Consider the following 26,927-nt stretch of genomic DNA (forward strand, 5'->3'; position numbering starts at 1 on the left):
CGATAACAGGTTAATACCATGTCTGTGAGCGGCAAAAGTGATGAGGAGAATTTATCAAGCACTCCAATAGCGCTAACATGCTTATCTTGTAAGTCAGGGGTAATTGATATGAATCAATTGGTCACTTATGAGGGTTTGTGTGCAAACTTTTTCGCTTTTCAGCGAAGTAAAAAACAGGAGTTGGTTCAACCACCAACAGAGCCACCATGGAATATGTTCGCAAAGACTCTGTCTTCAATAGCGGACAGGTTAGCTCCGGTAGCACCACCTCAAGGGTTAGGTTATACTATGAACCCATACATGCAGCTCCCCTCCTATGGTTTGGTTCCAGTAGCCTCTACAAGCAACCAAGGGACAGGTAAGACTAAGACCGATATGTCTGTGTGGCAGACTACACAAGATGATACATCGGATGATGATGAGGAAACAATAGAATCAACTCCGTATGATGATCAGTCGCAGAGCTTTAGTTCAGAAGATGTAGCTGAACTTATTCATGCCGTGAAGGCTGTGCTTTCTTTGGAAGAGCCAGCCAAGACAGCGTTAAAAGCAAAAGCACCTGTATTTAAACGAACAAAATCAGTGAGAGCTGAATTTCCAGCGTCAGATGAGTTGACGGAAATGATGGATGAGTCTTGGGCAGCGCCCAGTAAAAAGTATAAGATTCCTAAGAGATGTGATTCTTATTATCCATTTCCTGCTGGGGATTGTTCGAAGAGAGAAGTTCCTCCAAAAGTAGATGCACATGTTCTGCGACTCGTGCATAAATCTGCTTTACCACTGTCATCTACCTCTTTGAATGATGTCACAGACAGAAGGGTAGAGAGCCTTTTGAAAAATATTTTTTCTCTAGTAGGAGCAGTGGTAAGACCTGCTATGGCTTCGGCCTGGGTAGCAAAGGCTATGGGCGAATGGATAGAGGAACTAGAGAACAGCATCCCTTCTCCTACTGGGGAGCAAGAGGATCGTTTTTGCCGTTTAAGACAATCTGCCCAGTATTTGGAAGAAGCAGCAATTGATGTAGGTACAGTTGCTTCTAAAGCTTCAGCCTTGACAGTAGTCGCTCGTCGAGCAATTTGGCTACGTACCTGGACGGCAGATGCGGAATCCAAGAAAGAATTGGAAGCATTGCCTTTTGTGGGTAATATATTATTTGGAAAACCTTTATCGGATATCCTAGAATCAGAGGCTGAATCGAAAAAGGTCAGATTTCCGGCTACCTATAACCCTAAGTCCAAGGGTTTCAAATTTCGCTCATTTCGCTGGCAAAGCAAAAGCTAAAGAGGAGCCTAAACAACCCCAGTTTAAATCCAGGGGTAGGTAGCAGTGGGCTAGCAAGAAGCCAGCTTCCAAACCTGAACAGAAACCCACAGCCTGAAGAGACGGGCCTCCGCCTTGAGGATTCCAGGGTTGGGGGCCGACTCCTTCAGTTTGCACATATATGGCAACAGTCAACAACAGATGCCTGGGTGCAGAAGGTAGTATTTCAGGGGTATGGGTTCCCATTCAGGAGGCAGCCTCCTCAAAGATTTTTTTGCACCAGCCCGTCTCGTATAGAGTCGAAGGCCAATGCCCTGCAAGAAGCAGTCCAAAAATTACTGCAGTCAGGTGTGATTGTCCCAGTACCTCCATCACAAAAGGGACTGGGGTATTACTCCAATCTATTTCTAATCCAGAAACCAAATGGGTCATATCGACCAATTATAAATCTAAAAATGTTGAACAACTACATATGGATCCCGAAGTTTCACATGAAGACGTTACGCTCCATAATGTTGGCTATGGAACCGGGAGACTACATGGTATCTCTGGATGTACGGGATGCTTACCTACATTTGCCTATAGCACTGTCACCTCAGTGTTACCTCAGGTTTGCCATCTTCCAGGAACATTTCCAGTTCCAAGCTCTGCCTTTCGGGCTAGCTACAGCACCCAGGGTGTTTACCAAGATCATGGTGGTTATGGCAGCTTGTCTGCGCAAGCAGGGGATAAGAATATTCCCATACCTCGACGACCTGTTAATCTTAGCACAGTCGCAAGATTTACTCCAACAGACGATAGTTTGTTTACAGAGACACGGGTGGCTCATAAATTGGGAGAAGTCGTCCCTGAATCCGTCACAGCGGATGGTTCATTTGGGGGCCATATTGGATTCAGACCTACAGAGAGTTCTCTTACCAGAGAAGAAGATAGTCAAGGTGCAGGTCATGGCTCAGGAAGCGTTGCAAGCCCAGACAATGTCAGTCCATGCAGCAATGCGACTGTTGGGTCTGATGGTATCAACCTTCGACATGGTGGAATATGCGCAATTCCACTCCAGACCGTTGCAGCATCTCATTTTGACCAAATGGAACGGAAATCATCAAACGATAAAGCAGCAGATGATAAAGATTCCACTAAATGTAAAAAGGTCTCTAGCGTGGTGGCTACAGACAGACCATTTAAACAAGGGGAGACCCTTTTGGATAAAAGAGTGGCAAGTCCTGACAACAGATGTCAGGCTGGGGGGCGGTACTCGGAAGCCTATGGTTCCAGGGAAAATGGACCGCAAGGGAATGTCGCCTGCCGATAAATCTGTTGGAGGTAAGGGCCGTTTACTTGGCTCTAGTTCAGGCAAAGGACAATCTACAAGGAAGACCAGTCCAGATCCGCTCAGACAATGCGACGGCAGTAGCATACCTCAATCATCAAGGAGGAACTCACAGCAAGAGTCTGATGGAGGAAGTACCTCCCATTCTAAAATGGGCAGAACTCCATGTCCCGGCATTGTCAGCAGTATTTGTCCCGGGTGTACTAAATTGGGAAGCGGATTTTCTCAGTCGGCACACCATTCAGGAAACCGAATGGGCACTACACCCAGAAGTGTTTCAGACATTGGTGAACAGATGGGGTCTACCGGAGATGGACCTTATGGCGTCTCGTCTAAACAACAAAGTTCCGAGGTACGGATCAAGAACAAGGGACCCAGGAGCGGTCCTGGTAGACGCACTGTCAGTAGAATGGAGGTTTCAGCTGGCATATCTGTTCCCTCCGATATCTCTGTTACCCAGAGTGGTGAGAAAGATAAAACAGGCAAAAGGAGCAATCATTCTAATAGCTCCAGCTTGGCGAAGAAGGCATTGGTACACAGATCTGTTGAGAATGTCAGTGGAAGCACCGATACTGCTCCCTCAACGTCCAGATCTGTTAATGCAGGGTCCTTGTTGTCACAGTCATCTGGATCGCCTATCTTTGACGGCGTGGCTGTTGAAACCTCTATCTTAGAGGCTAAAGGATTTTTGAAACAAGTAATCCAAACCATGCTTAGAGCAAGAAAGCCTTCTTCGGCTCGTGTGTATCATAGAATATGGCAAGCCTATATTCACTGGTGTACTGGAAAAAATTACAATCCGAGATCTTTTAAAGTAGCTAGGATTTTGGATTTCCTTCAGGCAGGATTGGATAAAGGGTTGAAAGTTGCTTCCTTGAGGGTGCAAGTCTCAGCGTTGACTGTATGGTTTCAGCAGAAGATTGCTGACCTACAGGATGTACGTACATTTTTCCAAGGAGTAGTACATATTCAACCTCCATTTGTTCCTCCTGCAGCTCCCTGGGATTTTAATTTAGTTCTTAAATTTCTCCAGGGTCCTCTGTTTGAACTACTTGAGAGAGCAGATCTTAAGTGGTTAACGGTTAAAGTTCTTTTTTTACTGGCAATGGCGTCCGCCAGAAGAGTGTCAGATTTAGGAGCATTATCATGTAAGTCTCCTTTCCTTAGTTTTTTTCCAGACAGAGCAGTTCTCAGAACGAGATTTAGTTATCTTCCAAAGGTGGTATCAAAATTTCACCTGAATGAAGAGATTGTAGTCCCAGCTTTTCAGGTATCGGGACTATCTGCGGGAGAAGCGTCGCTGGACGTGGTCCGAGCTTTGAGAATCTACATAGATCGTACTAGTGCCATCAGGAAAACGGATTCTCTCTTCATCCTATATGGATTTCATAGAAGAGGATGGCCTGCTAGTAAACGGACGCTGGCGAGATGGCTCCGAATGGTAATATCAGAAGCTTATTCTCATGCAGATTTCCCTATTCCGGCAAATGTCTCTGCACACTCTACACGTAAGGTAGGTCCTTCTTGGGCAGCACAACAGGGTGCTTCAGCAGAACAGATATGTAGGGCAGCCACATGGTCTTCCATAAACACATTCATCAGACATTATGCCTTGGATACTTTTGCCTCTCATGACGCAGACTTCGGGCGAAAGGTCCTCCTGTGCAATCAGAAGCGTCCCCACCACTAAAATGGCTTTGGGAATCCCAATGTTATCCTGTGGATAATCCTGTGGACCCAGCCAGAGAAATATACGTTATGGTAAGAACTTAGCGTTGATAACGTGATTTATCTTATGTCCACAGGTATCCACAGGGATCCCACCCTGACGCATCTGATTTGAGGATCTAGACAATCACTAAAACCTCTTCCTTCTTGTATGGAAGGGTGTGCATGTGTGTTCTTATCGCCTGCACAGGTCTCTACCTAATGTTCCTGCCTAAAATCGCTGTGGAAAGAACTGATCTGACTGAGTCAGTGGGCGGGACTATATAGTGGAGGCTCCAATGCATCCTGGGAGGCCAGAAAGCTTGTGACCGTGTTGGTGCCATTTTCGCTGTCGCTCGACAATATCCCAATGTTATCCTGTGGATACCTGTGGACATAAGAGAAATCACGTTATCAACGGTAAGTTCTTACCATAACGTATATTTTTCTTTGTACAGAACAAGCCTAATGTCACTTTCCCTGACTCTACAGAGTTAGATGACCTGTTCAAACAGGCCTGTAAAAATCCAGACAAAAAATTCCAAGTGTCCAAAAAGTTTTTGCTCACTTTCTCATTTGTTCCTGAAGGGCGAAAATTTTGGGAGGAACCCCCTGGGGTGGTTGCATCCATCTCTCGCCTGTCTAAAAAGGTGGTGCTGCGTGCCCCGGGCTCCTTTACCATGAAGGATCCTGGGGATAGGAAGACAGAGACTACCCTAAAGTCTATCTACACAGCAGCCGGTATATCACAAAGGCCGGTCATTGCGGGTTGCTGGGTGACCCATGCCAGTCATTCCTGGGCCACTCAAATTCAAGGGGGCCTCTCGGGGGATATGCCCTTGGTTACTATGGTAACCCTCCTAAAACACATTCAGGACACTACACGTGTCCTCTGTGATTCACTCAAGGAGATGGGGAACATTAATGCTCGGACTTCTGCCATGGCAGTGACTGTGCGCAGGGCCTTGTGGTTGCGTCAGTGGGTTGCGGACGCAGAATCCAAATGTAATGTGGAATCCCTCCCCTTTTCTGGGGAATGGCTCTTTGGTGTTGAATTGGATACCTGGATTTCCAAAGTAATGGCTCGGAAATCCACGTTTCTCACCTCTCGGGCCCCGCCGGCGAGACGCTCCTATCCGGGGTCATCTGTCCAGTCCTTTCGGTCTCACAGATTTTGATCTAAGGCAAGAGTTGCCTCCAATGTGACTAGAGGCACCAGAGGTAAGTCCAGAAAACATGCAAGCACCAGTTCTCAGGAACAGTCCATCGGTTCTGCTTCCACTAAGGCCTCAGCATGACGGTGCCCACCCACCCCGAGGGGATCTTGAGTTGGAAGCTCAACTGTGTCACTTCAGCCGCGTCTGGGAGACTTCCTGCCGGGATACCTGGGTCAGAGAGCTCGTTTCTCAGGGCTACAGGCTGGAGTTCGACAGTACTCCTGCCCAACGATTTTTTAAATCAAGCTTCCCAGCTTTGGAGGATATGCAAGTTATGTTGCAACAGGCCATCCGAAAGTTGGTCCAGTCCCATGTAATTTTTCCAGTACTAATACCACAACGCGGCAAGGGGTTTTACTCAAACCTGTTTGTGGTGCCGAAACCGGACGGTTCGGTCAGACCCATTTTGAAGACCCATTTTGAAGACCCATTTTGAATCTAAAATCCTTGAATCCTTATTTGAAGGTGTTCAAGATGGAATACCTGCGAGCAGTGATTGTGGACCTGGAAGAACAGGAATTTATGGTCTCCTTGGACTTCAAGGACGCCTACCTCCATATTCCGATTTGGCCGCCTCATCAAGCGTACATGCGGTTTGCCCTGCTGGACAATCACTTCCAATTCCAGGCACTGCCCTTCGGCCTGTCCACAGCCCCGAGGGTATTCACGAAGGTGATGGCGGAGATGATTTTCCAACTCCGGGTCCAGGGGGTTAATGTTGCCCTTTATTTGGACGATCTTCTGATAAAAGCACAATCAAAGTAGCTTTTGTTGCTCCATATCGACCGCACTATCCATCTCCTGTCAGACCATGGGTGGATCCTTAACTTACAGAAGTCCCACCTGGAGCCAACTCAGAGGCACCTGTTCCTGGGAATGTTGCTAGGTACTTTGGCCCAGAAGGTGTTTCTACCAGAGGACAAGGCGAAAACACTTCAAGAGATGGTCCGCATGGTGCTCAGACCTACTCGAGTGTCCGTCCATCTTTGCATACGATTGTTTGGAAAAATGGTTGCCTCATACGAGGCGATCCAGTATGGGAGGTTCCATGCCAGAACATTTCAGTTGGATCTCCTGAGCAAGTAGTCCGGATCGCATCTACAGAGATGCCCGGGTGGTTTGGCTGTCACCTCAGGCCAGGGTTTCCCTCCTGTGGTGGCTGCAGTCCTCCAATCTCCTGGAAGGCCGGAGCTTTGGGATTCCGGATTGGACCCTCCTCACAACGGATGCAGGTCTACGGGGAAGGGGAGCTGTCACCCATGGGGCGCAGTTCCAGGGCAGGTGGTCGGTACACTAAGCCCTCCTTCCGATCAACATTCTGGAACTTCGGGCGATCTACAATGCTCTGCTTCAGGCCTCTCCTCTGCTCAAGGATCACACGATCCAGTTACAGTCGGACAACGCCATGGCAGTGGCGTATATCAATCGACAACGAGAGAAGAAAAGCAGCCTGCATGCGAGAGGTGTCAAAGATACTCCTCTGGGCGGAAAGAAATGCAAGAGCAATGTCAGCAATCTTCATTCCGGGTGTGTACAACTGGGAGGCGTACTTCCTGAGTCATCGCGATTTCCACCCGGGGGAGTGGGGGCTCCACCATCTGGTGTTTCAGCAGATCATCGATACAAATAGGCATGATGCTTCTCGTCTCAACATGAAACTTCCCTGGTATTGCTCATGGACCATGTACCCTCGGGTGAGGGCAGTGGATGCACTGGCTTCGTCTTGGCCTTACCGGCTGGTCTACCTGTTTCCTCTGATTCCATTGCTCCCTAGGGTGCTAAAGTGAATCAGGAATCAGAGTCCAGGCAGTTCTGATTTCTCCGGATTGGCCCCAGAGGGCGTGGTATGCAGATCTTCTGAAAATGTCTGTCGAAGACCCTTGGCCTCTACCACTAAGAGGCGATCTTCAACAAGGACCGTTCATCTACCCGGACTTACGGCGACTTCGTTTGACAGCATGGAGGTTGAGCGGAACATCCTAGCTCACAAGGGCCTTTCCAAGAAGGTTATTGCTACCATGGTTCAGGCCAGGAAACCTGTGACGTCAAAACACTATAATCAAATCTGGAGGAGATATGTCTCTTGGTGCGAGGAACGCACGTATCCGCCTGCTGAGTTTCACTTGGGACGTTTCTTACGTTTCCTGCAGGCTAGTGTGGATAAGGACTTACGTCTGGGTTCCATTAAGGTCCAGATTTCAGCCCTCTCCCATTTTCTTCCAGAAGAAATTGTCAGTGTTACCAAAAGTTCAGACCTTCTTGCAGGGGTTACTCCACATACAACCTCCATTTGTGCCACCTCCGGCACCCTGGGATTTGGATGTAGTGTTGGATTTTCTACAGTCCTCCTGGTTTGAACCTCTGATGACGGTAGAAGACAAGTACCTCACGTGGAAGATGGTGTTGTTACTGGCTCTGGCTTCTGCTCGACGCGTCTCAGAATTGGGGGCCTTGTCCTGTAACCGTCCTTACTTGGTCTTTTATGAGGATAGAGCGGAGCTCCGGACCAGGCAGCAGTTCCTGCCGAAGGCTGTCTTTGCGTTTCACTTGAATCAGCCTCTGTGCAAGCCTTGAAGATCTGTGTCAAGAGAACGTATCGAATCAGAAAGACGGATTCTTTGTTTGCGCTCTATGATGCACAGAAAAAGGGGTTGTCCTGCTTCAAAGCAGTCCATTGCTCGTTGGATTAGGCTTACTTTTCAGCAGGCCTATGTGTCTGCAGCCTTAGCTGTTCCTAAATCTCTGAAGGCCCACTCTACGAGATCAGTGGGTTCTTCTTGGGCGGCTGCCCGTGGAGTCTCGGCCTTGCAACTATGTCGAGCTGCTACCTGGTCGGGGAAGAACACTTTTTTGTGAAGTTCTACAAGTTTGATACCCTGGCCAAAGAGGATACCCAGTTTGGACAGGCGGTGATGCAGCAGTCTCCGCAGGTTCCTGCCCGTACTGAATGCTTTGGGACGTCCCCATCGTACTAGATTCCCCCAATATCCCTTATGGATGCTAGAGAAAATAGGATTTTAATTACCTACCGGTAAATCCTTTTCTCGTAGTCCATAAAGGATATTGGGCGCCCGCCTCAGTGCGTTAACTTTTCTGCAAGTTCTCTGTTGTGTGGTTACCTGTTCAGCTGTTGCTGTTGTTACCAGCGTTGCTGGTTGTTATATGTTAGTGGTGTGCTGGTGTGTAAATCTCACCACTCTTTGTTGTCGTATTCCTTCTCTCATATATGTCCTTTCTCCTTCGGGCACGTTTTTACCTATAACTGCCTGTGGGAGGGGGCATAGAGGGGAGGAGCCAGCACACCCAGTTGAAGAAATTTAAAGTGCACTGGCTCCTTTGGACCTCGTCTATACCCCATCGTACTAGATTCCCCCAATATTCCTTATGGACTACGAGAAAAGGATTTACCGGTAGGTAATTAAAATCCTATTTTTACTTATTTCTTTTTTATATCGTGCATGTGTAAAAACATACTTTAAAAAAATGAGTTTAAAGCACAGAAAAGTGCGTACGACACATACACCTATGCTTAACTTACGCCAAGTAGCCCCATTTAGTGCGCCCTGGACTTTGCGACCCTGCCATGTTAGGACACTATTCTGTACCTAGTACACTATATGCAAACTAAGATGCAATATTGAGGAAAAAGTACACAATCTTGGGTTATAAGGCAAAAGACAGGTCTGATACATGTGACCCATTCCATGAATAGTTATACTTTACCTACCAATTCTTTTGTGACAAATATGCTAATCCTACGCACCTAGCAAACTGTATGCAAACTAAGAACATGATTGAGGAAAAAGTAGCCAAATTTAAGAGAATATGCACAACCTGGGAACTACACCTTATGACTCACAAAGTAAAGTTGTTTGAGGACATCTGTAGAGATTCAGTAGCCTGTGGCTCTTTGAGGGGCTGAAGTCTCTACCCTTTGGTGCTCTTGTTGTATTGAATTATCTTGTTAAGAGTGATGGAAGTGGTCTTGGTTTTTGCTCTGTGTCAGGTCCTAGCAATATGGATATGGTTTTTATTTGGTACAGCACTTTGTAAGTGTGATGTCTGTTCCTTCACCACTAGGTGGCAGAACATTTCATAAAATGTGCCTCGCTCCAGACACCAGTATAACCGGGAACTCGCCCTGAGGATCCCTACCTCGCTAGCACAGGGTTCTGTCTTTGCCATTGGGCGTCATTCCAAGTTGATCGCACCAAGCAACTTTTTGCTGCTGGTGCGATCAACTAATCTCCGCCTATGGGGGAGTGTATTTTAGCATAGCAGGGCTGCGATCGCTTGTGCAGCCCTGCTATGCTAAAAAAGTTTTGTGTAAAAGAAGACCAGCCCTGGACATACTTACCCAGTGCGACGATCTCAGCGATAATGGGGCCGCCTTTGACGTCAGACATCCGCCCTCCGTTCTCCTGGACACGCCTGCGTTTTCCTTACCACTCCCCAAAAACGGACGCCAACGGACAGGTGACGCCCCGGAACTCCTTCCGTCTGTCAATCTTCTTGCGGTCGCCGCTGCGGCCGCTTTCTTCGTAAATTCACCGCGCATGCGCATTCCAGACCCTTTCGCACCGCAGCGAAGAACCGCTGCGTGCGAATGGGTCGGAATGACCCCCATTGTGTAGTGTTTTGTAGGGTAAGATTTGTTTATTCCTTTTGGCAGTGTACAATGCTTTTCCATTAGAGATGGGCTCAGTCCTCTCATTACCTCAAGGATGGAGATACATTCTAATCTTATAACCCCCACTGAGTGTTAGGACAAAAAACTCTGTAGGCACTGTCCCGGCTTATGTGTCTCCCTCTGTTTTGTGGCCATGGTCGCTTTGACTTCTTCTGATTCTGAGACCGTAAACTACAAGCAGGACCAGATCTCACCCCCTCTCTCCTCTGAGAGCGAGCATCACTTTGTCAGTGACATACGGAACTCAGGCAAAGCAGCTCTCCTTCCAGCACTGGCACAGGAATCACGCGAGGAGGAGGATGGGCCTCAGAAAATGAGGTGAAAGGGACGCACCTCCGGCAACTCGGAGGCTATTTTATTTAGCCCAACGTGTTTTTTTGTATACAAGAAATGCTTAAGGTAAAAAATATTTTGCGCAAATAAACAAACAGGCAGCCTGTCTGGCAGATTCAAAAAATGAGTGTCCCTCCAATACACTCTAAAATAGTCTGAAAAAAATGGTTATGAATCCACTATAACGTGGCGCCCCTGAAAAATAGTGCAACCGTCACCAAAAGGTGAAAACAATGATTAGGATATAATTACGTTCCTTGTGTATACATCCGTCTCCTCTTGCTTTCAGAGCCTGGAATCCATCAGCTCAGCATATGCAAGGAGAATAGATACTCATGTGTGGTATTGAAAATTTTAATAATACAAACACACACTTATATACATAAAACAATAACAATTTTTCCCACTGTGATCCCTTATAGTGTCCCCAGAGGACTGAGCAATTACCGGATCTTGTGGAGAACTGATAAACAAACAGCTCTCAAACAAGCGATGTTACACCCAAAGGCAAGTCCACCCGGGTAGGCAGCTTCAGATGTGGTATGCAGGTACCGTTCAGTACTTCTGGAGTGACTTCCGGAATCAGGGGTCAGCAACACCATACAGCCAACGTGTTTCAACCCCTTAGATTAGGGTCTTTCTCAAGGCAGTGTGTCTTGAGAAAGACCCTAATCTAAGGGGTTGAAACGCGTTGGCTGTATGGTGTTGCTGACCCCTGATTCCGGAAGTCACTCCAGAAGTACTGAACGGTACCTGCATACCACATCTGAAGCTGCCTACCCGGGTGGACTTGCCTTTGGGTGTAACATCGCTTGTTTGAGAGCTGTTTGTTTATCAGTTCTCCACAAGATCCGGTAATTGCTCAGTCCTCTGGGGACACTATAAGGGATCACAGTGGGAAAAATTGTTATTGTTTTATGTATATAAGTGTGTGTTTGTATTATTAAAATTTTCAATACCACACATGAGTATCTATTCTCCTTGCATATGCTGAGCTGATGGATTCCAGGCTCTGAAAGCAAGAGGAGACGGATGTATACACAAGGAACGTAATTATATCCTAATCATTGTTTTCACCTTTTGGTGACGGTTGCACTATTTTTCAGGGGCTCCAACGTGTTTTTTTGTTAAATATCTTTAACAATCGCTGTAGTTTTACAACCAGTACGGAAACCCCATGCCAAATGCACTCCTATAGAGTAAACAATGCTGCTGATTAGGAAGAACGTCCATGGCTGATGGTTCCCACCTCCTGATAAGACCATGCTCCCTTAAGCATTTGCAGTGTCCTATTTGGACTTGCAGTACTAATCTTGTGTGCAGATCCTATGCCTAGAAGACTGCAAGTCCTTAACCAGATAGAGCGGATATATTTCCCATGGCGAGCTCTATCACCACTTTCAGAGCACTCTGGATTACACCATGGCTCAGGTATTGCCGCCTCCAAAAATAAGTCCTGTATCACAAGATCACACCCATGTGCACCCAATCCAAACTGCAGGAGCCCAATGGGGGAATAAACTCCATCCTGTGGGGAAACCTTTTCTCCCAGACTTTAACAGGCTCCACTCAGTCTTTCTGTCCATTTCGGTACGAAGCTGGATCTTGTGGTTCAAGTAGATATGCAACGAGTTGTCATGGGATCCAAAAGTCCACTTGCATGGTCATCACCCAAGATAGCCAGTAAGCCGTGGATATCAACATTTGCTAGAAGATTCCTTTCATGAAAAACACCCCATGTAGCGATTTTTGTGCCCTATCCTGTGTCCCAGAATCAGTGCAAGCCTAAGCATTCCAGGAGTTCCTTCTTATTGCTGGGTCGTCAATGTCACTGCTCACATGTGCAGTGCTGGCGTTTGGAGATGAGATCATCTACTAGACTAGCTCCTCCTATGCTGTAAACAGGTCCCGGGTCACTCAAACCAGGTTATTTTTCCTGGCCTCTTTCTGCTAGTCTGAAAGGGGTATTAATGACCATGAATAGACCTGTACCGTAGTCAGTTAGTCTCTTATTATGGCTGAATGTGAATCTGTGCTTTGACTTGCGGCATTTGGGATTAACATTTGTTTGCCAGCACAGGTGCTACTGTCAGACCAGTCTTCAGTGCCTCTTGTCAGGGAGCAGATTGGTTCCCAGCAGTGACATCACTGTGCAGATGTTTGAAGGCATCTTCCACGTCATATAGAGATTCTGATGTCCGTACTGTTGTAGTCTCTTGGTTTAATAACTCACCCTACTGTGACCCTCGTTCTTGTGGGTGAGGGGGTAGGTGGTAGCTGTGTGTGGTACTTAGCCTGATAGGTAAGTCCTGTGTGCTCATTATACCACAGAGAAAGTACTGGAGTTTAATGGATGTTTATTGTACGTTTACATCATGCCCAGCACACTTTTGGCCATTAAATGCTTCTGTACCATGAACACATTGCGTTGCCGGTACATATTACACAGTACACACATGTCTTTATGACGCGCCAAATCAGACCTGAATCATTTACAATATTTTTCATTCTAAATCTATTTTTATTTCCCCACTTGTGAAACAGCGACCGAGCATTTGTGTAGAAAATGTGCTGACTGCTGCCCCCAAGCCACCTTCACCGAGAGCCAGGACTTGATAAGTCTCTGCTTTCAGGCTGCTTTAATAAAGAATGAACTTTTGAAAAGCCACATTTCCCCTTAGCCTGCAGCTCCTTAATGGATGTCCTGGCATGGGGCCTGCTTAAATCTCTGTGGACTGTGCTCTCCTGCCACAGGAATACCCAATGAGCTGCGCAAAGCTGGGTACTTGAAAGTCAGCGTAGCCCTGGTTATGGTACAAATTCTCACCACGTAGAGAGATATACACAGCCCTGCATTTGCAGGCACTTATATCCGCTGATGCAAACGAGATCCAAATACTTCCATTTGCTAAACGGCATTTCAAAAAGGAAAACACAGGATGACTCTGGTAGTGAAGACAGGAAACTGACCTAGCAAATACCGAGATCAACACAAATATATGTGTGTTTGTGCGTGGAGATAGATATGCATAATCTAGCCAATCAAAAGCTATATCGGAGAGATATTATGCCTTGCTTCCATTTTTGTCCTTTTCCGAACAGAAGCATTGCACCTCTAGTATTGTCTATACCACATGTAACCCTGGAGCCTATCGGATTTGACAGCTCTGTTGATGCTAAGCGCTTCTGCGATGCTCTGCCTCTATACGGCCATCTGTGCAGGATGCAGTCCTGGGTCACACTATACTCTGTTTATCCATACAGCAGCATGATAAATATAGATTCTTCCAGCTACATTTCCCATCCTTCTTATTTCCTGTATATGTATAACAAGAGGTTGTGGTAGACTTCTTAGGGTCCACATCGGGGTAGTAGGTGGTGGATGAGAGTCCGGCACCAAAACAGTTAAGCTTTCCGGCTTCCTGGAATGCTCGGATCCTCTCCCCTATAACCCCGCCTACATGCTCAGGCAGGTCAGTTTTGTTAACAAGCCCAAAGCAGGAAGTGGATAGGAGAGAAGAAAGATATTGTACACTTAAGAACACATTCTCGCAGACAGAAGAAAGGAACCAGTGACTAATGCCACAAAAACCCAGAGCGGCCAGGTACGTCAGGGTGGGCGCCCTGTGGACTCTATGAACTTTAAAGAAAGACAGTTAACGAAGGTAAGTCTACCATAACTCTCATTTTCTTCTTCGGGATTCATAGGGCTCCACAGAGAGAACATTGGGGATGTCCTAAAGCAGTATTTTTAAGGGAGAGGTCGCGCCTGTGAGGATAACCGAATCCTGCATCCAAAGGAAGCATCCTGGGAAGTAGAGGTATCAAATCAGTAGAATTTTAGAAACGTGTGAATAGAAGACCACATATCGGCCTTACATAATTGCTCGGGAGACGCCCCACGGCGTGCCGCCCATGAGCGACCTACAGATCTAGTAAAGTGGGCAGAAATTTACGTTGGGACAGGCAAATCAGCTTGATTGTATGCATGTGCAATAACGATTCTAATCCATCTGGCCAGCGTCTGTTTGTTAGCTGGCCAGCCACACTTGTGAAATCCATAAAATATGAATAGAGAGTTGGATCTTCTGATAAAACTGGTTCAGTCTGTGTAGATACGTAGGGCACATACTACATCCAAAGACCGTTCTTTTGCTGAAAGAACTGGTGAGACAAATGCCGGGACTGTAATTTCCTGATTATGGTAGAACAGCCCTGTCATGATGAAAATCAGGAAAGGTGGATGACAGGAGAGAGCTCCTAAGTCTGACACCCTCCTGGCAAAAGCAGTAGCCAGCAAAAATATTGTATTAGCTGTCCATCATTTGAGATCCACTGACTGTAAAGGGCCGTAGTCACAGGTTAGAACCGCTCAGCACACATCTCTTACCCCGCTGAGCACAGCGCGATGTGTGCTGAGCTTGTGGAGGACGATGGTGGGGACGCTCATTTCACTCAGCGGGTGAAATGAGCGACCTGCTGGATTGAGCCTGCATGCAGGCCAACCTAGCACCAGCGATAGCGATGCGCGGGGCTGTGCATCACTATCGCTGTGGGGGGTACACACAGAGAGATCATTCTTAAAATCTAAGCAATCTAGTCAGATTGCTTAGATTTTAAGGATGGATCTCTCCGGGAGTACCCCCATTAAGGGTTCAAAAGGGGGCTCTTGAAGTGCGTCCAATACCACAGAGAGATCCCATGGAGCAACCGGGGGTACATATGGAGGTTGTACATGTATGGCCCTTGAAAAAAAAGTATATATACAGGTTGAGTATCCCATACCCAAATATTCAGAAATACAGAATTTTTTGAGTGAGAGTGAGATAGTGAAATATTTGTTTTCTGATGGCTCAATTATTTAATACACAAAGTTATTAAACATATTGTATTAAATGACCTTCATGCTGTGCGTATAGGGTGTATATGAAACATAAATGCATTCTGTGTTTAGATTTAGGCCCCATCGCCATGATAACTCATTATGGTATGCAAGTATTCCAAAATACGGAAAAATTCGATATCCAAAATACTTCTGGTCCCAAGCTTTTTGGATAAGGGATACTCAACCTGTATCCAGTAGGGTAGCAATCTTTCTCTGAAACCATACTGATAGGGCAGAACTGAGTACTTTGAGAGAAGCAAGGCGTAAACCTAGATTCATTCCTCTTTGACGAATAGCCAGTATTCTTGATACTTTCAATATAGTTTTATCGTAGTGCTTAGAAACGCACCATGTGAAATAGGTGTGCCATACTCTATAATATATCCATGCTGAAGCAGGCTTGTGTGCCTAAATCATTGTTTGAATTACGGAGGTTGAAAATCCTTTTGCTCTTAAAATGAATGATTCAAGAGCCACGCCATCAAAGACAGACTGTTCAGGTCCAGATGTAAACATGGCCCTTGAAATAGAAGGTCCTGTCACTGAGGAAGTTTGAAGGGTTGCCCTACTGAAAGGCTCTGTAGGTCAAAGAACCAGTGCCGTCTGGGCCGTGCTGGGGCTATCAGAATGAGGTTTCCTCCTTCCTGTTTGAATTTCCTTATTACCCTTGACAGAAGGGATATTGGGGGTAATTCTGAGTTGATCGCAGCAGCAAGTTTTCTAGCAATTAAGCAAAACCATGTGCACTGCAGGGGGGCAGATATAACATTTGCAGAGAGAGTTAGATTTGGGTGGGTTATTTCGTTTCTGTGCAGGGTAAATACTGGCTGCTTTATTATTACACTGCAATTTAGATTTCAGTTTGAATACACCCCACCAAAATCTAACTCTCTCTGCACATGTTATTTCTGTCCCCCCTGCAGTGCACATGGGGGGTAATTCCAAGTTGATCGCAGCAGGAATTTTGTTAGCAGTTGGGAAAAACCATGTGCACTGCAGGGGAGGCAGATTTAACGTGCAGTGAGAGTTAGATTTGGGTGTGGTGTGTTCAATCTGCAGTCTAATTTGCAGTGTAAAAATAAAGCAGCCAGTATTTACCCTGCACAGAAATAAAATAACCCACCCAAATCTAACTCTTTCTGCACATGTTATATCTGCCTCCCCTGCAGTGCACATGGTTTTGCCCAACTGCTAACAAAATTCCTGCTGCAATCAACTTGGAATTACCCCCATGGTTTTGCCCAACTGCTAACAAATTTTCTGCTGCGATCAACTCCGAATTAGGCCCTTTGGGGGAAATATGTATGGTAGGTGAAAGGTCCATTGTACTGCTAGTGCATCCACGAATGCTGCTTGCGGATCCCATGACCTGGATCCGTATACTGGGACCTTGTGGTTGTGACATGATGCCATCAGATCTACGTCTTGCCGGGCTCACCTCTCCACTGGTAGTTGGAACACTTCTGGGTGGAGAGCCCATACGCCCGTGTGCACATCCTGACGACCGAGGAAGTCTTCTTTCCAGTTAAGGCGTCCTGGTATGATTACTGCAGTTATGGCCGGAAGATGACGTTCTGGCTACATCTTGCATTGCCCTTTTGCTGTAAGTGCCGCCTTGGTGATTGATATATGCCACTGTTGTGGCGTTGTCGTATTGTATTTGCACAGGCCTGTCTTGGAGAATGCTGCATGCCAGTGTCAATGCTTTGTATACTGCTCTCAGTTCCAGTACATTGATTTGTAACTGAGACTCTGCCAGGCCCCATCTACCTTGAAACGAGGGTTGCTCGGTTACAGCTCCCCAACCGCAAAGGCTGGCATCTGTAGTGAGAAGCTCCCAATTCAGGATCTAGAAGGGACGACCCCTGTCTAGGTGACTGCTGTGGAGCCACCAAGTTAATGATAGGCGAATCTCCGGAGTCAGGGTTATTATCTGCCGTTTGATCTAATGAGGCTGGCCATTCCACTTGGCTGTAGACATCCTTTGTAAAGGGTGAGAGCGAAATTGGGTAAATTCTACCATGTTGAAAGGAGATACCATCAGGCCGAGGAATTGAATGGACGAGTGAATTGACACCTGAGGATGGTGACGGAACCGCTGTATTTTGTCCCTTAGTTTCGATATTTTGTTTATTGGTAGAAACAGGCATTCAGTTTGAGAGTCTAGCAAGGCTCCCTGATGTACCATCCTTTGGGACGGTATGAGTGAGGACTTTTTCCAGTTGATAAGCCAACCATGACTTTGTAGGAAGGCTATCATTGTTGGTAATTTGCTGTGCAATACCTCCTGTGAACTGACCAGGAGCAGTATGTCGTCCAGATAAGGAAGTATCCTGAATCCCTGAAAACCCAGGTGTGCTGCCTTGACTTTTGTAAATATTCTGGGCACTGTAGCCAAGCAAACGGCAGTGCCTGGAACTGATAGTGTTGGTTTAGGATCGCAAACCTCAGGTATTGTTGATGTGACAGCACAATAGGTATATGCAGATATGCATCTTGTATGTCCAATGACACCATGAAATCCACTGGCTCCATTGTTCGAACAATGGAGCGTAGGGTTTCCACAAAGTGTGTTGAGAAATTTGAGATTGAGAATAGGCCTGTATGTCCCATTTGGCTTTGGTACAAAGAACAGGGATGAATAATTGCCCCGTTCTTTTTGAGCCTGAGGAACTGGCACTATTACTCCTGACTGGAGGAGTGATTGAACCACTTTCTGTAGTATCTGAGACTTTTAGGTGTCTGATGGTAGGCTCGTGCGAACATACTGCTGTGGGGGACGTCCTTTAAAAAAGATGGTGTACCCGTGAGCGGCTACCGCTTGCACCCAAGCGTCTGAAGTAGTCTTGATCCTGCAAAGTGAAGAAGTCGGCCTCCCACCCTGAGGTCCCCCAGGGGGAGGCCAGCCCCATCAGGCTGTGGGTTTATCAGGTTTTGCTGGGGGTTGTCTTGCTGCCCATGACTGCTTAAGTTGCCCATATACTAGACGATATTATGAGCGATTTGGCCATTTCCGATAGATCGGATCTACAAATCTTTCATGATAGTGCAGATCGTTCAGTGTCTGTGAACGATAACGACCACGATGCGTGGTCCCACTGGTCATTGGTCGGAGCTTCTGATCTTCTCTGCAGCAGGGATGATCTGAAGCTATAGTCAACGATAGCATGCTCCTGGATGTAGCCACTCTCAGATCTTAAGCTATATCTTAAATATATGTCATGTGTATTGTACTATATTATTTGCCCAGGACTACAGGGGAGCTTTCGGGAGTTCAAGGGAAATCGATAACGAGAAATCATCATTTACAGGTCGTCTAGTGTGTGGGCACCTTTAGTCTTGGGCTTAGTAGACTTTGAGGCATTTGATTGCATAGGAAACGCTTGTCCTTTCACTTTTCCTTGTGGGCGAAAGGTGCAAAACTTTTAGCTTTTACGCCGTGGCATAGAAGCTGAAGGGAGAAAAGCGGTTTTGGCAGCCTCTAAGGATGCCACTATTTTGTTTAGTTCTCCAAACAGTACATCTCCTGTAAAGGATAGTACTTCCAGAGTTTTCTTGGAGTGTAAATTCGCTTTCCAAGAGCGTAACAAAATAATGCGTCTTGCATGCACCGATGTTGCTGACATTTTTGCTGCCAACACCAGTATCCGATAGTGCTTCCCCAATGTAAGAAGTCTCTTTCTTGATGCAATCCAAATATATTCTGCACTCTACTGATATAACTAGAGGCAATTCCTCCTCTATTGCCTGCAACTAGGATTCTATAGCTTTTGCTGCCCATGAGGCTGCTATTGTACGTCTATTTCCAGCACCCGTCAGTGAAAAGATAGGCTTGAGGCAATTTTCAATGCGTAAATCTGTGTATTCCTTTACTGATAAATGGTTGTAATAGGTAAGGTGGATGTTTTTACCAAATATGTGATATGAGAATCCACTGGAGGAGGAGTCGACCACCTCACACTATACTCCAAAGGGATAGGATAGCGAGATGAGTCGTTTAGACAGAGGAAACTTTTTACCAGGGGTGTTCAAAGTCTCCTGTCTAATTTCCATCAAATGGTCAGAATGTGGAAATTCTGATCTGATTAATTTCTGTCATTTAAATACATCAGTTTTCCTAGCAACAGCCGCAGGTTCATCTTCAGATAGCTGAAGGATCTGTTTAATTGCATCTATTAATGCTGGAACATCTACAGTAATAGAAGCCTTCTCCTCTGCTACACATGAATCCGTGACACAGAGAGTATTCTCTTCACCTTGCTCCTTAGATGACTCGTTTTTACTCTGATATAATAGTAGACTGAGAGGAAGATGTATTTCTAGTTAATCTAGAATGCTGTTTGTTCCCTGGCAACGTCTTTTGTAAAACTATAGAGGTCTGTGCCAGAGTTTCCACCCAGGGTGGATTTGTGTTTGGGGCTGGTACTGGCATAGGGGACCCATAGCTGTTGTAAGTCTGTCCACCGGGGTACCCATTACCTGTGTAAAGGAAGCCCAAGGAGGGTCCTGTGTAGGTACAGGAGTTGTTGACTGACCAGGAGGTGTATAACATTTAACACATAGTCCATCTTGTGCAACATCCTGTGCAGATAACCCCACAGAGCACATTTTACATGAAAGCAATAATGAGATTTCTGACCGTTTGTGACATTTTGCCTTGTTAGACATAACTGCAAAATTTGTGTGTCGCACTCACACACTTCTATGGCAGCAGTAACTGTATAACCAAGTGTAGTTTGTGACACAAAGCAGCAATTTAACTGATGCTCAGGATAAGCCTGAAAGCACCTGTCTCACAGGGTATAAAGAAAAGTTATATATATGTGTATATATATATATATATATATATCAGGAAAAAAAAGATCAATCAGCCAGCAGGACTAGCACAATTTGAATCAACTACTCAGCCTGTTTTTGAAAGCAGGTAGGATATAAGTGTTTGTAAAAACCTGGCTTCTTGGAGACGTTTTTACAGGGAGACTGAGCCCAGCGTTCCCGGAGCCCTTGCTTGCTGCTGCATGCTGAAGATGGCTTCTCTGGTCTCTGAGGGAAGCAGGGAATGCTGTTTACAGCTAAAGGTGGGTACACACTAGTAGATATATCTGCAGATCAATTGATCTGCAGATATATCTATGGACGGATCGGGCATTGTGTTGAGCATACACACTGCCCGATCCGTCGGGGACTGACGTCATGAACTGGGCGGGCGTGTACACACGCCCGCCCAGTTCAGCTGTCAATCACCGCCGGCCGCCGCAGCATGTGTACGGGCGATCGGCCGACCGCTCCGTACACAGACAGCGACACGCCAATATATCGGTAGATATATTGGCCGTCGGCTGTGCTGCGCGGCCGACGCGATACGTCTGTGAACGACGGAGTTCACAGATGTATCGGCCGTACACACTGGCCGACGGTCCTGCGATATATCGGCCGTTCAAGAGAACGGCCGATATATCGACCAGTGTGTACGGGCCTTGAGAGCGGGAAATCTGCAGTAGACTGACACCAAAAGCTGGGGTAGGGGCTACAGGAAAAGCGCCACCTCCCCTTGCTGGTATTCCACCCCAGTTACTAAAGGCCTTTAAAAATTGAGTGTGCATTATATGCCCTGGTGGTCTAGTGGAATCCCTGACTGGAGCCAGTGTCCACGCCAGCATCACAGTCCGACTCCTGGGACATGCGGCGGACCGCAATTTAATTGCGGATCTTTTAATATGGGACCCTGTTACCTGCCCCCATATGCCAGCCACGCAGTCTGGGAGTCCCCACAGTGAGCGATGCTAGAAGCGGTGTGCTGCCCCTGCCGTCTTGGCATTGGTGATGCGGGCATTTTGGCGGCGGGGGGTGAATGGAGCTGTAGTGCTGCAGCCTGCAGACTTACAGCGCTGACCAGCTCAGAGAAAAAAAAAAAAAACTTTTACATTTGAAAGTATAGGACTGCTATAGCAGCCCCCTGTAAAGGTGTATCCCAGCTGGCACCAACAAAAAAACCAACCTGCCTGAGCATGGAGGCAGGGTTATAGGAGAGAGGAGCTGAGCATTCCCGGAAGCTGGAAAGCTTAACTGTTTGGTGTCCGGACTCTCATCCACCACCTACAACCCCGATGTTCTCCCTCTGGAGCCCTATGAATCCCAAAGAAGAAATTGTGTCTGTCAAAGAAACATTTATTTTCCACCTGACGTGTTTTTATTGCATGTGACTATGCGTATTGTATTTGCCGCTGCGCTCCCTAACTGCAAACCTTATGACCATTTTCCAGATCATCCTCTATCAAGCTTAGATGAAAAGTACAAAAATAGCAATTGGCAGCTCCATTCAACCAAATCCCCTCTGGCATCTCTTGTAAGAAGCTGCTTGTCAGAGTGCTGGAAACCTGCCACGTCTCCTGATATCTGAGAGTACTGGCGTGGTGGATCCTGCCACAAGCAATAGCTTGCATCAGGAGCAGCCATGTCTGCTGTGATTTGACTGCTGTAACAGGTAGCTTCATTGTGCAGGCTAGTGAACGTAACCCTTCAAGTGCCACAGATTTTAGTTGAGTGTATAGGTGCGACCCACATGTACTTTGAAGGGTCAGTTTAGTCAGGCTGATGCAATGTCTGACTCCTTTCCTTTAGAAAGACTGCCTTCTCTGCAGCACTTTCTCTCCGTTAGTGTAAAACATTGTCGGTGCTGCAGTCGGTCTGCGCCCTGTCTTCCTATGCATTGCTGGGATTGCACGCCCCAACCAATTAGATTTCTGAAGCGATTATTAAAGGCCTTTGGAATTAGACAAATGTTATGGCAGTGCCAGATGCCCCATGTGCATTGCATATAGGACATCAGAATGATCAGGTATGTTTTCATCCTCAGAGTATTCTAGTTCTTCTAGTGTATTCTGTGTCTGCTGGTAAGACCTCTTGTTGTGCCTGCTGTCTTGCTCTATCCCTGTGTTCCCCATACACCGCCAGCCCTATGCACTACTACTGGGAATCTGAGCAGTGCTGGGAAGGTGCAGGTGACTGGTCCCTGCTGCCTCCATCTCTTCTTCTGTAACTGTTATGTAGCCCAGATAACATAATTCAGCTGGATTTAATGAGTATCCCCAGGTAAGTAATCCAGCGTTTCCCTCTCCAGGGGAAGAACATTTCTTAATTATTTGTTTAGTTTCTTAATTATTCTTGGCGTGACCCATTTTTATGTGCTGCCGATTATCCTTGTAACAACCCAGAAATTCTGTCTCTGTTTGTAACTTTCTTATTTTCTGAGAGCTGTTCCTCTAGTGCTGTACGCTCCCAGTGTTAGGAGTGTGTATAGAGCTATTGCTCATCTCATCTGATGCTATTCTGTAGGTTCTGCAGGCTACAGCGGAGATACAGGTGTGTCCTCATACACCTGTGCTTTATGGCCCTTGTGGGGCACCTCGTGTAGCGATTTCCGTGCTTATATACTTTCTCCTGAGTTTGCATCATAAGTTGCTGGTGGCGCAGGAAGTGCTTATTATTATTTTTATTACATTTTATTTATAAGGCGCCACAAGTGTTTTGCAGCGTCTTACAACGGGCATACAATAGCACAGTACAGGGAGACAGAACTTAACATTACAGTAAATAAATAACAAAACTAGAGTACAGTTAACAAAGAGCACCACACTTCTCAATACATAATACAGCTTAGATGTAAGTAGTGAGGGAGTAATCATTGTACTACTTGGGGCTGGCGGCCATAGATAGAGATGAGCCTTTACCGACAGGAGAAAAAGCGGGCAAAGATGGTCGCTGAGTAGTAGAGGGCTGTGAGTGAAATGTGTCTAGAAGTGGGCTTTGACAACAAGAGGAAAGCTCTGAAGAGCTAACAATCTAGTGGGAAGGGGCGACAGACAGATGACATGAGGTGCAAGCAAGCGGGAGGAAGCCTGATGGCAGGATGTAAGCAAAGCAGAGATGGTCAAGGCAGGAGGATGGAGGAGCAGCTTCAGGACTAGAGGCCTAATTCAGACCTGATCGCTGCTGTGCGTTTTTGCACAGCAGCCAATCAGGTCTGAACTGCGCATGCTTGACAGGCAGAGCCGTTCGCTGGGTGGGAGGGCACTGTCCTGGCAATGCAGTTGTGCCCGGACTGTGCAGAGGGCGGGCCGCGGTGACTGCGTGACGTCAGCTGCTGTGTCCTGGACAGCAACAGGTAGCTCCCTGCCAGCGCGCAGGTGGTGTGCAGGAAGGGAGCTACTAATCAAGTACAAAAGCATCGCCACTGTGCAATGCTTTTGTACTTGTGCTGGGGGAAGGGGGAGTAGGGCCTGACATGTGGGGCAGCTAGCCCTGTGCCGTGCATCTCCCTGCATATTTGAGTAACTGATTGTAGCTGTGCAAAATCAGATCAGGTCTGAATTAGGCCCTAGGTTAAGCATCGGCAGTATACGCTTTGATGAATAGGTAGGTTTTCAGTGCCAGTTTAAAGCTTTGCAAGGTCGGGGAGCGTCTAATGGAGCGGGGGAGCGCGTTCCACTGAAGGGGTGCAACACGGGCAAAATTTTGAACTCGTGCATGGGAAGCAGTGACTAGGGCAGAGGAGAGGCGACGGTCATCGGCCGACGGTAGTGGGCGGGAGGGAGTATGAAGGGAGAGGAGGTTGGAGATGTAGGGAGCAGTGGAATTAGAGATTAGTGGTTAGTATTTTCTTGTCGCAAAGGAATTTATTACACAGCAGATTAAGCATAACAGGGTGCTGGTCCCTCGTATCGGACCTTTGTCTTCTTGCTTTATACCAAGATTACGTACTTTTTCCTGAATTTGGTTTCTACATTTTATAATAGTACTGAGGATTAGTATTTTTGTCACAAAAAAATTTGATTACAGTGGAAGATTAAGACATAATTTATGTTTAAAAAAAACCCCTCTGACATGCCAAATTGGGCCATTTCTGTGTGATTTGAGTATAGTTCTATGAGGATCCATCGGTAATCCAATATATTTGTATTATTCAAATAGTTTCCTCTGTAACACTTTATGGAATGCAGGAGTGGCCATAGACCGTCTAGTGATAGGTAGAAGTAGCAAAGTTCCCCAATTAGCCTGTATTATATCCTTGCTCTTTTATTATTATGATTATTATTATCCTTTATTTATGTGGCGCAACAAGGGCACCGCAGCGTCCAATTACAGAGTACATAAATAATCAAAACAGGAAAACAGCAACTTACAGTTGAAGACAGTATAGGACAAGTACAGGGGAAATAAACATGGCTACATCAGCAGATGACACTGGAATAAGTATCAGGTGGCAGAGGACTGCAGGATGTGGTACAGTTGAAGATTATTAAAGTACAGTAAGAGAAAGGATAAGCACATGAGGGAAGAGGGTTTGCAAACAGGTTCCTTTGGTTTAACATCAGTGATTCAGCCAACAAATTGGCGTCTCTCTAACTATATTTCTGTTGCTTCTATAAGTGTTTACTTAAAGATGTTTTCCACCTTCGCATGCTTAGTAACAAGTGGCAGAAGCAGCAGGTTACCAGCTGCTGCTGTTTTCTTTTCATGTACATCTTTCTGTGCTTCTTGGTCATGCGTTTAAATCATCATCAGACGCAACTGCTTGTTTTCTTTGCTTGAAGGTTAGTAAAAGCTGCACGGTGGTGCACATAATACATTTACTATCAGAAGGTGGAAACAACCTCTAACATTGCAATGTGCAAGAGAATGTTTTGGTAACTTGGATGCTAACGTACAACTAGTAAAACAGTGTCTTTTATGTTCCTTCCCAGCTCTCTCCCTTACTCTAATCTTATCCGAATTCTTCGAATGCAAGACCCCGAACGAGGACAAACCACTCTGCCATTTCACGCCCGTGGCCAGGGGGATGAGGAGGAGGCCTAATCTGACTCCTCAGATGGTAGATTGCAGTCTTTGGATGGAGAAGCTTCGGTGAAGTTACAATTTTAGACTGTGTGAAGAAAATTTTCTATAAACTGACCCTGTCACACCTGCCCTTGTTTTCTATTCAACTGTTAATACAGAGAAATGTTTATTTATATTTCTGTAAATATCCAACGTGTTTTATATGTTTTATTTCTCCGACTTGTTTGAATTCAGACCGGTGCTGCACAACCATTTCCTTTCTCAAGAAGTTACTGCTGAGAACGAAATGTTAAATGTCAGCGATTGTTTTATAGTAGTTTATGTTTTAATTTAAAGAATTGTTCATGCAAATATAGTTAGCATTATATACACATCTGTACAGGCGCAGGAGGTAACGAGTGGCTTTCCCACTGCAGCCAATAATAGGAACAATCCACGGCTGAGCCACGCGTTACCCATCTCTGCTCACGATGGTTGCAGGATGTGCATACGCCATTCATAACTACAGTTTCCCCTATGCTATGCCAGCCGGGGGTACGCAAAGCATGCTGGGTAATGGAGTTACAGCGTTCCTCCCTCAGTACAGTATTGTAGCACCGTCAATAATAAAATGTATAGTTCTGTTTAATGACCTGACTGCTGTCATTTTATCACCATCTGAGCTGCAGAACTGCGAGCTGGGAGAGTGGGTAGGAGGCCAGATGTTCCATTTATATCTCCAATTAATCACACATGGCATGCGGTCAGGTTCTCTGCTAACCGCCACTGCTGAGTTATGGGGGGTAGCTGAAAAATCTGTCCACCCTTGATACAAGCACTTTAAGACATTTTGTATGTTATTGAAGTCTGCAGAATGATTGCTACTGTCTATGAACGACGTAAGTATGGAGTTTAGCTGACTTGCCTGTAACAGTTGCTGTCCCAGGCACGAGGGCACACCTGCACCGGTGGTTGTACAAGATGTGCCGCATTACCAACCACCCTATGCACACTGCTTACTACCAACTATGGTGGCCAATCCCGGGATCGGCAGGATCCCAGGATTTAGGGCCAAAAATCGCCGGGATTCAATCCCGGGATTGGAAGCTCCAATCCCGGGGATTGAGGGATCAGCGTTGAGCGTCCATAGGATGCTCAGATGCTGCCCGGCTTCCTTGTTCCGGCTCCCCAGCGTAGCGTGAGAGGTCAGCCGCTGCTGGGAGCCGCCAGCAGGCTCCCAGCAGCGATCAGAAGTTGTTCCCACACCCGGAATATTGTGAGTTATGTGTGCGGGGTGGGGCGGCCTCATAGCTAAAAGCCAATCCCGGGTATCCACGTAATCCCGGGATTGGCCGTTTTTCAATCCCGATACCCGGGACTGAAAAAATGTCCTGGGATTGTCTTCCCTACTACCAACCTTATTTACACTTGTCAGATACAGCAGTGCATTGTATCACTGATCTAGGTCGTGTTCGCTGTTCTCAGCAATCTGTTCCATAGACCCAAATATGATCTGTGATACCAGGAGACCACCACACATACCCTTATAGTATTGTTACTCATAGTACACACTTGTGTGTTTTACTTGTGTAACACTGTAATGTTGTGTATGAAGGCCTAATTCAGACCTGACCAAAGCAGCAAATTTGTTAGCTATTGGGCAAAATCATGTGCAGTGCAGGTGGGTCA

The 26,927-nt window shown here is 46.3% G+C and overlaps 1 protein-coding gene across 4 annotated transcripts in view; it reads left to right on the forward strand.

Moving 5' to 3' along the window:
• Positions 1-25,887, forward strand: part of SMC6 (structural maintenance of chromosomes 6) — a 370,384-nt gene extending 344,497 nt beyond the window's left edge. For all 4 annotated transcript variants that reach the window (XM_063915349.1, XM_063915346.1, XM_063915348.1 and 1 more), the window contains one exon: positions 25,166-25,887. In XM_063915349.1, coding sequence (XP_063771419.1) covers positions 25,166-25,277 — 112 coding nt within the window. In that variant the 3' untranslated portion in view covers positions 25,278-25,887. The remainder of the gene's footprint in view (positions 1-25,165) is intronic.
• The last annotated feature ends 1,040 nt before the right edge of the window (positions 25,888-26,927 follow it).

This window comes from Pseudophryne corroboree, chromosome 4 (genome assembly GCF_028390025.1).
Source record: "Pseudophryne corroboree isolate aPseCor3 chromosome 4, aPseCor3.hap2, whole genome shotgun sequence".
Taxonomy (NCBI): Eukaryota; Metazoa; Chordata; class Amphibia; order Anura; family Myobatrachidae; genus Pseudophryne; species Pseudophryne corroboree.